The 11,224-nt window shown below is 36.0% G+C and overlaps 1 protein-coding gene across 2 annotated transcripts; it reads left to right on the forward strand.

Moving 5' to 3' along the window:
• LOC104725180 (probable E3 ubiquitin-protein ligase RHG1A) lies at positions 3,625-8,016 on the forward strand. Of its 2 annotated transcripts, none has more exons than XM_010443795.2 (6): positions 3,625-3,851; positions 4,994-6,670; positions 6,776-6,832; positions 6,945-7,046; positions 7,132-7,272; positions 7,361-8,016. In XM_010443795.2, exons 2-6 carry the CDS (start codon positions 5,081-5,083, stop codon positions 7,511-7,513), a joined length of 2,043 nt encoding a protein of 680 aa, XP_010442097.1. In that variant the 5' UTR covers positions 3,625-3,851; positions 4,994-5,080; the 3' UTR covers positions 7,514-8,016. The 2 variants fall into 2 exon arrangements, with proteins under 2 accessions (XP_010442097.1, XP_010442096.1); XM_010443794.2 differs by having other exon boundaries at positions 3,626-3,826.

The raw sequence follows: 11,224 nt of genomic DNA on the forward strand, positions 1-11,224 counted from the left end.
TTGTGATTTTTTCTGCATATGATGTAATTCAAAATTTTCAAAATAGACATATACTACTCAATTGATGAATAAAACAATATAAACAATATAGGTACTATATCCCACATTGCTTAAAAAATTGGACAATGGTTCAGACTTCAGAGCTATATTATAAAAGAGACCAAAATGATTTAGGATAAGAATGAGTAGAAAGCTTGATTTATTAGACATTCAAATTTAAAAGTTTTATTTGGTTTATTATGGTTCATTATTTTAAATAATTTAAACTTTTAAAAAATTTCAAAATATTATAAAAATATTATTAATATTTCAACAATTAAAAAATTGAAACTTCATAAAATCTTTAAAATAGAAATAATATATTTAAACTTATGCGAAGTTTCAAATATGATAAATATTTTAAACTTTATAAGAACTCTAAGTATTATAAATATTTAAAATTTATAAAAAACATCAATCTTATAAAATGTAAATGGTTACAATCTTAATACATATCATACTAAATCAATCTAATATTTATCTGGGATATAATCATAACCCAATTATATAAAATTACAATTATAAACCCAAAATATCAGTTATGTATGAACCAAAATAACCAAAATATCGTAAAGTTATTTGCTATGTTTTAAAATTTTAACCAACTTTTATTCAATAGTAACCATTTTTGTTTTTTATATATTTGATACCCACAATAGAACTGAACAAATCTAAACGTAACCGAATCGAAGCCAAACTAAAATTCTATGAAAATTCATGAAAAAAAATATATCAAAATAGAATAAGTATTAAAGTCTATGTGGAAGTGATACTTTACGACTTTTCTAAACGGTAAATAGATTGTCGATCCAATTTTAGAAGGTAGGAGTAGAGGAAATGGTTAAATTGGAAATACACTGGTTAATCAAAAATTTAAACATTAAAAATGCTTTGATTTTCTGAATTAAAACAAAACATATTCATAAAACAAATTCATATCCCAAAATAAATCAGTAAATTACTGTTACTTTTCACAAATTAAAATATTGTGATTAAACATGTTCATGTTGACCAAAAAAAAAGAAAAAACATGTTCATTGGAGGGAACAGATGGAGGGATATGTGATTAAAAATGTTCATTGTGATTAAAGAGTGTTCCACGGAGGGAACAAATAGAGGGCTTCTCGCCAACATGAGAGGGATCAGAAGCATAAGAGCAAAGTCTTTCAATCTTTTAGAAACAGACCTCATGAATCTAGCTGAAGCTACAACCGGGGTTGGCAAAAAATAGGCATCAAACCGTAACAAAGCAGGTGGGTCTTCCCTCACATGAAGCTCAAAGCCATCGAGGTTAAGAAAATCAACACAAAGCTTGTAGTTGGTTTGGCTTTGAGAGTTATCAACAGACCCAAGCTTATAGTCTAGTGGTGATAGGTGGGAAATGGGAGCAATGGGCAAAAACATCAGGTTCAAATCCACAATCAGGTCAGGATCATACTTACTAAACATTGTAAACATCCGACCAACGCTAATATACTGGCCTTGACACACATATCTAACAAGCCATTCTAAAGACGCCAATGTTCTGCTACCAAGGGTTACTCGACTTGACCAAGCATAGGTAATGGGTGCTAAAGAGGTTGAGCTTGACATAGACTTATCAACAACGGATCTGAGAGGGTTCATACTCGGTTCAAGGTCAGGGAGTAGGACAGTGGCTTGGAAAGCAACAAAGCACATAATGTTCGAGAAAGATACAACTCCACATAAATTCACATTAAGTTTGCATCCGATGACAAGAAAAGTGCAATATCCATATGGTTTCGAGAAAGGAGTAAGCTAGTCTTCTCTAAGGATAGTGTTCCTATGACCGAATGGGAGAGCATTCTCGCCATTATCAAGCAAACACAATTCTAAGTAAGGCTAAGCATAGCAATTAAAAAATCAGACCTGGATATGGGCCACAGTGGCGTTAATGGGCTACAAAGATAAGCGAGGCCTATCCTAACAAACCCTAGGGTTGCTGGTGTTGGGTGATGGGAGTAAAGGTCACCGCCGTTCTGCAGGATTGGAGTGCCGTGCGGCAGTAAAGCACCTAAGGGAACCATCTGCCAGCTTTTGAGCTCGCCGTGTGCGTTTAGCGTTCCCACTGGAAAAGGCACACCTGATGGTCAAAGAGAAGCTCCTGCCATTAACGAAATCTAGTGGGAAAGAAACAATGGTGATGCAGGTGCTAGTCCAGATCTAGAGCCAGTTGGTGTAGCGATGAAGTCTTGCTCGGATGTATGAGATGAGGCGCAACTGGACTATTGTGAAGCTTCTTTCATCGGGTTCACGAGCAGGAACACATCCAAGATCTGATTCAGATTGGAGCTTGTAGAGCAGAGATGTGATCTTCCGTCGGTAAAGTAACCCTTTGAGAAGAAGACTTCTTGGAAAGTTGTAATTGGATTTTTAGGGGAAAAAGACTTAGAGGTAGAACAAAAGATCAGAGAGAAACTTATGTAGATGAGAGAGAGGTTAAAAGGGTTTGTCATCCACGACGCTGACGATTAGTAGTTTCACCGACATCGGAAGACATGGTTAGTCAGAGAATCTCGAGTCCCGTGTCTAGAAACTTTTTAGGACAAACTCGTCGTTTTCTTTATATATATTGAACATGCTTAAATTTTAGAAATTGCAAACAAAAACATTAAATTTAAAATGATTTTCTATAGTAAAAATATAATATATATGCTTGGATAGAATGATATTTTTTCTTAAAGTTACGTTTCAAAAAAGAATAATCAAAATATGTAGGTGATGAACCTTATCAAGTTATCATTGACAGTTCACGAATTGATTGCAAAGAATAAAACACATAATATTGACCAAAAATTTAGAAGTATAGTATTCAATTATTCACATAATATACACTATGAACTTTTTTTTGATTTTTTCTCTCTTTTGTACTATAGGATAAGACCATTCATTCATAAGGTGATGATAATCTTGCTAGTAGCATATTTAGGTAACTAGTGATTCTGATGAACACGTATACTTTACTTTTTGTACTTATTTTAAATGAGAATCTATAGCTAATGGAAGAAAAAAATAAACAATACAATATTTTTAAAAAATAAACAGAATAAGAAAGTAGACCGAAGTTACATGGCAACTTAGGAAACAAAACAAAACAGAAAAAGGAAAGAAACCGGACTTGTTGCTGTGGTTTGGTTTTGGTTTGGTTCAGTTTTGAACTTTTGAATCTAAAACGAATAAAAGAAAAAAAAATTAAAACGAGGGACGTGTGTAAGAAGAGGCAAAGGCTGAGAAACTTTTTTTGGTTGGGACGTGGGACATCATAAAACAATTTTGCTTAGCAAACCCAAAAGAAAAATCAAAACTTCTTTTTTTTTTTTTTATCTGTTAATTCTTCTTAAGCCAACTTGCATCTCCTTCTTCTTCAACGTTATTAAATTAAGATTTTACACATTAAATTTTAAAATATGAATTTCTTTTGTTGTTATTAGTTGATTTTTTATAGGCTTTTTTAGCGATTCAATTTCTGTGTCTTTGGAAACTGTTCTTATGACTACTGACCTTTTTTAACCTCTCTCTCTCATCTCTCTCTCATGACCAATTTGTTTTGCTTTCTTTCTTTTTTATTCAATTTCCTTTATAAAAAAATTGAACTTTTTTCTGGTTATATGGTAAATTACACATTGCCGTCTCCTCCTAATAATCCTCTTTTCTGTTCCCATTTGTGTTGTTGTTGGTTGTGGCTTTTGCTTCCTTCCTTTTTCCTCATTCTCTCTTCTCTTCCTTCTCCTCCTCCCTCTCCTCTTCCTCCTCTCTCCACAAAGCGGTAAGGTTTCTCTCTTTCTCAATCGGTGAGTGTTTTTTTTCATTAAAGTTTCGATTTTTATTCATCATAAGGTTCTTTAGATCGATTTATGTTCTGTTCATGTTTGGTTTGTTGTTTTATTTGATTTTTAATGTCTTTCTGGGTTCTGATGGGTTTTCAAAGCTCGATCGAAACACGTGAGAATCGGTTGGTGGGTTTTTTTCGAAATCGGTTTCTTTTTCTTTTTTTTTGAAATTTTTGTCTCAAATTCTGTAGAATTGTTCTTATGGTGCGATTTGATTATTGATTGAGAAGGAAAAAACATGTTTTTTTTAATGGGTTTTAGCCGTTTGAATCGGATCTTTACTTCTATGAACTTGTTGTTATGTTTTGTTTTGTGAGAAAAGTTTGGTTCTTTTGAGGTTTGTGAATTGTTTATGTGATGATGCTTTACCTTCAAGCTGTGGATTTCTTTTGCCTTTGCTTTTACCTTGCTGTTTCCAATATGTTTGCTTTGTATTGAGGATTTGTGATACTTTTATTAACTTCTTTGGTCGGTGATTTGTATACCGATGGTTAGTTGATATGTCATTCATGAGGCAGTGCCTTATTTTAGTCTGTACATTTTGATTCTTATTTTTTTTTTCCTGATGCCATCGAGGTGGTGGTAGTTGAGTAAAATGTTTTCACTCTTTTTCCCTATATTGTTTAGTTTTGTTTCAACTGGCATGCTTGTTGCGTGGTCCTAGCTTTTATTTTTACCTTCTTTTTCATTGATGCTTGATTTCGAAGTTGACAATTAGGTGTCAACTTGATCATATGAATTTTCTTTCGCATCTGCCTTTTACTGTTCAAGCTTGTTAATAAACTCATGTGTCATCAGTTTCCTGCTAAATCATTTATGTTTTAGTTAGGTGTCACATGTAGAAGTGAGTCTCCATTTGTATATACCTAGAATTGCATCTGTCTGTATACTAGTTAGTTGCAGCAGTCTTGCTTTGAGTGAGCTTTTGCTCTTTGTGCTCTTCTAGATGAAGCAGGTTATGTGAGTGTATATGCAATCACAGGGTGCCATTTAGTATTACAGTTGTAGAAGCTGTGGTTTGATTGAGTGTGTTTATTTGTTTCTTTACAAGCCTTTTTGTTCTCTTTGTTACTGAGTGATCTGCTGTCTTTGTTGTTTTGCAGTCTCCCCCATTAGGCACATTGTTGAGAGCAGGGAAGTCTCGTGAGTTCTCTTCTCTCGAGTGTAACTGTGGTTAACTTCTAGCCAAGATGCAGGGAGAGAGGGCCAGTCTTGGCTATTTATCAGAGGCCTTGAATTTTGAGCATGGTTCTTCTTCGAGTAATGGTGTGATAGATCATTGGGAGAATATTCACAGTCTTGGTGATAATGACTTGCAGGATTACATGATTGCAAATTCTGAATCAAACGCTTCGCTTGCAAACTCAGTTTATCGCGAGCAACAGGATTTACGCAGATTTGGCCACGGTGAGGCTAGCTCTAGTGGCACAAAGGATGAACCTGCCAGTCACAATGAGTCAAGAATGGAAACTAGATGCTTTGACGGAAGAAGAAATGAAATAATTGATTTAGATCCAGTGTTTGGGCAGCCATCAGGCACAAATCAACCTGTTCAGAATGTCAATCTGAATGCAGAATATATAGAAATTCATGACGATATTAGTCCCTATAGGGGTCGATCTGGTTTCTTAGAAGCTTATGGACCAGGGACCAGGGTTTCACAACCAGTCAGATCTTTTGAAGAGAACAGTCTTGGAACAGGTTCGTCTGTAGAGGGTCGTCGTGCATCCTGCAAGAGAAAAGCTCTTGAAGGCAGTATTGGTCAATCTTCTTCAGGAGGTTATCGTGATTTCCAGCTTGGAGAAAGCAGTTCGTGGACTCCAGCGTCTTCCGTTTATAGGCCAGGAAATGGGATAAATATATCTGGCTCCCTCGACAATGGACCAAGAGGAGTAGTCTCCGGTACTGTTCCAAATTTTCCTGTTTCTGCGATTGGAGAGAGCTCCAGTAGAAATGTATGTGTCAGAAGTAATCCCTCAGATCAGCAAGAAACTGTAAACCTAGCTGCATTTTCTGCGAGTACTGTTGTCAGACGACCTATTCCTCCATCCCAGTCGAATTTATCAAGACTCTTACCAGGAGATCAACATTCATTGGACCTGAGACCTGGACAGTCATTTGTCTTTTCTCGTAGCCCAAATGCTCCTGCTGTGAGCATACCACCTGTTTCAAGGACCATGCTACCACCATTTCAGTGGACTGAGGGCTCACTAGCGGGTGGAACATCGAACTCTACTGCGCCTGTTGAGAGAAATCTTCATCTAGATGAAACAAGGACGAGAAGCACATCCGGGAATATTCAAGAGAATCTCATGTTTGTTCCAGGTCCTGAACTCAGAAATTTGGCCCGTAGTCAGAGTACCAGAAATGTAACAAGTGGAAACCTGAATATTGCATCATCATTGCCGAGGACAGGCTCAACAACAGGTGTTCCAGCACCATCGTCTAATCTATGGACTCCTTACCAGAGTTCACCACATTATCAAAGAAGGTCTGAAAGGTCTGAACTTGTCCGTAGGTCCTTGCTTTCTTCCCTTGCAGTAGATGCTACAAACCAGAGATCTGGTGATCATCCAACACTTCGTCCGTTGACCCCTCCTGCCCCTCCGGATGGGCTTGTACTTCAGCCGGGTGGTGATAATAGTCAGATGCATAATCGGGCTTACGCGAGAGCAGGTCCGTGGTTTGATAGGCAAGGTGATAGTGTGGTTGGTATTCCTCATTCTTTGCGGGCCTTGGCAGCTGCAAGCAGAGGAAGAAGCAGACTTATGGTGTCCCAGGTCAGCTCATACAAATTCTGCTTTCATAATGTAGCCTTTAATGTGGATGGTTTTTGTAAATTTAGGCTCCAATAGAACTAACATTGCGCTTGTTTTTTTGGACAGATGCAGAATGTCTTGGATGTCATGCGTAGGGATGCTAATAATAACTTGCGGCTTGAGGTTAGTTTCTCCTGACTATAGCAAAGTTATCTACATTCGAACTTGCCATGTTCTGTCTCTGTTGAATTCTAGACGAACTAGCCTAATAGGAACATAAATGGTTGTTTTCCAGGACGTCATGCTTCTAAATCAGTCAGTACTGTTTGATGGTGCTGCTGGTATTCATGACCGATATAGAGACATGCGGCTTGATGTAGACAACATGTCATATGAGGTAAAAAAACCATAACGAACCATAAATCTTTGTCGAGTCATGTTAAGTCGTAATTAACCTCACTCCTCTGGTTCATAAACTGTAGGAATTGTTAGCACTAGAAGAGCGGATTGGAGATGTTTGTACGGGTGTAAACGAGGAAACCATATCAAACCGGTTAAAGCAACGAAAGTACAAAAGCAACACAAAGTCTCCACAAGATGCAGAGCCATGCTGTATTTGTCAGGTATACATTGAGTTGCTGCAATAACACTAAGAAAGTAGTATTAAATTTGTTTATTCATCTGAGTATGAACGGTGAAAACTTGGTGCAGGAGGAATACACTGAAGGAGAAGACATGGGGACACTAGAATGTGGGCACGAGTTCCATAGCCAATGCATAAAAGAATGGCTGAAACAGAAGAATCTTTGTCCAATCTGCAAGACCACAGGCTTGAATACCGCCAAGAAGCGGAGGATAGGATGATGATGATGATATCTCATGAGAAGCTTCTTTTTTTTTTCTTTAACAATTCATTTTATAATCAAAAAATGAAAGAAACCGAAGACACCCTCAAGCCCCCCACCACCGTTGCAGAGCCAGGCAAGTTGGTTCCCAATTTTTTTATTTTCTTTTTTTTAAAAAAAAATATAGAATTTGTTCGTATTTATATAAGCTGAGTATGGAATATGGAAAGATTTGGATTGAAGGCAAAGATGGAGGGTTGATAGGGGAAATGTTGTTTTTCTTTTCTGGATTTGTTTGGATAATTTAATTCTACCCATTATTGTCAATTAAGTTTATGAAAGCTTTTGAAAGAAGCAGGAGGTTGAATCGGCCGATTTTGAGATTATACATCGATTGAAAGCCCTTATATATTGCTTTGGGTTACTGGCTTTGGTTGTCTTAGTTTGCACTATACAGTTTGGCTACAATGATTTCAGGGTGCAAAATTGTTGCAAATTTTAAAGGAACAAATTCGAGGTGAATAGTATGTATGTGCAAAAACGGTTGTCCCTTTGGAATAATAATGTGAATCATTTGAATAAAAAGAACGTAAATAAATAAAGTGAGAGAATATTCTACTCACCGGATTTCGTTGATGGCAAGAGCTACAACTCTTCGACCGTTAGTTGCACCTCTCCGATTTGCCATCTTCTTACATGTGGCATTGTGTCTTGTAACCCTTGTATCCAAGCAATCATAAACTATTGTTGGATTATCGATTTTTCTCCTTTTATCCAACCTTCTCCACCATAGAGAGAATTTCGGCTCTGCCTTCCTCCTATATAGAAAGAACATGTTCACGTTTTTTTGCTATCTCAAAATGGCTTACTCCCACAACCAATGAAAGTATAAACCTTTTTCTAACGTTACAAAATCTTTTGATAGTAATTAATGTTAAATTTCTCAATGTATTTGTGATAGTAACTATGCAGAAGTGAAAGTAAAATAGTTGGCTTAATGTGTTTATATATTACATAATATACTAATCAGTGATGTATTATCAAAATAATGTATGATCACCATGGAGAAAACTTCGGCTCCTCCCTCATCCCTTATGGAGAGAACCTAGTGTCCAACCTCCTGCACCGTGGAGAGAACCTTGGCTCCGCCTTCCTCCCTTGAGGAGATAACCTTGTGTCCAACCTTTTCCACCATAGAGAGAACCTCTGTTATGCCCTCTTTCTGTGTGGAGAGAAAATGTTCACCTCTTTTTGCTATCTCAAAATGGCTTGCTCCAACAACCAATGAAAGTAAAAACTTTTTTCTAACGTCACAAAATCTTTTGATAGTGATATGCTCAAATTTAACCCTGAGCTACTCTCTCAAATTAAGAGATCAATTGTAGTACTTAGGGATCATATCCACAAGGACTCTAGATCACACAATATATTTAATAATCTTTTAATTATGCTAAACCAAAATATTAATTTAAATTGCAAGATTATACAGAAAATAAAATAGTTGTAAAATTCAGAAGGATTAAACGCTAGGTCTAGGGAAGTTCTCAAGAAATCATGGAAAATCAGATAAATTAATTAAGCAAGCAATATTCAACAATTAAGCACCGTTTTTGAACTCTAAACACAATTGTAAAATAAATTAGTTCTCGCTCCAAATATTATCTAAGTTTTAAAACCCGAAAATCCAAATCTCTTTGCAAAATTCAAGTTAAAAACCAGCAATAAAATCAAGTTTAGATAATTTCACAAAATTACTAAATCAAATCTCTTTGCAGGTACTAATTTTGCTCACCAAAGGTTTTTGTCAGAAAAATCCATTATATTCTCATATCAATCAATAATCCTAAGATCTAAATCCAGATGACTAATCAAAGATCTAGCATTAAGAACAACCTATGGTGAAGAACAAGAAAGATAATGAATCCAAACAATTAATCAATCTAACAATCCATGAAATCCCTAATGAGAACCCCTAAACCTAACAAGCAGATCTACTCAGACATAATTGTAAGAACACAAATCATGAATAAAATAGATAGCATTAAGAGATTAAAGGAATAAGAAAAGGAGTTCTGAATCTTCTCTCCAAAATCTCTCTAAAAATCTCTCAGGGATTTCTCTCTCAAAAGTTGCAGGAAAAATAAATCTTTAGGTCTAAACAATGACCATAAAAATCCTATAAATATTCCTAAAACACGTCCAGGAACTAATGATGCAAATATGGAAAACTTTGGGGCGGTTTTGTAAATCTTCAAAGCTTGTGGGAAAGCTTCCGATTTCTTCTTTGGCCCAGCATCGATCGACACTATCATCTGCATCGATCAATGCATCCTCTGAATTCGTCTCCCAACTTTGCAGCTTCAGCCTCAATGCTTGATTAAGCTCCCAATCTTCCTATTTAGCTTCATTAAGCTATCATCCATGTTAATTCCTATAAAGACTCAAAAGACTCTAAAAATATCAAAAAGACTATAAATAAGACTTATCTCATGGCTAAAAACACCTAAAAGCCATGATATATCAACTCCCCCAAACTTAGTCTTTGCTTGCCCTCAAGCAAAACATAAACTTAGACTTGTGAAAGAGGTTTGAAACGCAGGAACTCATTTTCTTTTTAAAGTAATGCCATGATCATCCAAACCATAATCCATATGCTTACCAGATAAATCTAAATCGAACCACCATGTACTTCTCCGTTGACTTTCATAGCATCCCAAATTCAAACCAAATTCCACTACTTCCTCCATTAAGCCTTCATTGGTGGGACTCATCAATTTGATCAATATCAAGAACCTTCTAGACTCATTCCCGTACAATACCATAACAAGCAAGATATAACTGTACAACATGTGGTATTCTTTCTCTCCCCCAGACTTATTCTATTTTATCTTCTTCTTTTTTTTCTCAAAGTTGTAGGCAAATAATGGGGTCATCGGTATTTTACCTACCCCTCGCTTCCAAGCTTTGTGTGATCATTTGACTCAAGAGTAGAATAATGAGGTCACAGGTAATTTACCTACCTCTCTAAACTGATCAAAATCATCTCATCTTTGATTTTTTTTTTAAACAAAGCTCTGAGGAAAAATATTTCAAACTTTAATAAAGGAGAGGAATACCAATTTTTTTCTTTTGAAATCTTACTTGTCATATATGAACAAGGAGTCAAGATCTATGAACATCAATCTCCTTGATGAGTTAAAAATAAAAGTGCAGAAGTTACCTCAGGCTTTTGTGGATTCTGTTGGAAATTTAGATGTCTCTGGTTTACTGGTCAGCCATTGGATTTTTCATTAGTCGGATTTGTGGATTCAATCTGCAGCATTAATAGACCAAGCAGTACACTAAAAAGAAAAATCATAGTTCCCAACAAAAATTTTGACTCAATAAACCAATTTTTTTTTTTTCAACAATAAAAACGTAGTTAGTAACTGCCTCCCCCAGACCTAAACAACACTGTCCCCAGTGCTATCAAGTAAGAGATTGGCGAAGAAAAATAAACAAAAACGAATAAGTATTGAAATTGTGAACAAAATCGTGTTACCAAACTGGATGTTCTGTGTCGACCGATGTTGATGGTGTGTCGGTTGATGCACTTTGTAGATGCAGAGAGTTCAAACATTACTCATGAGTTAGCTGCGATTAATTTGTGTTTTTCTCATTCCTTGGATGCTAGCACTGCTAAGAATCACTTAAACACAAGATTAAACGCAACATGATAGATAGAAGTTCA

This window comes from Camelina sativa, chromosome 11 (assembly GCF_000633955.1).
Source record: "Camelina sativa cultivar DH55 chromosome 11, Cs, whole genome shotgun sequence".
Lineage (NCBI taxonomy): Eukaryota > Viridiplantae > Streptophyta > Magnoliopsida > Brassicales > Brassicaceae > Camelina > Camelina sativa.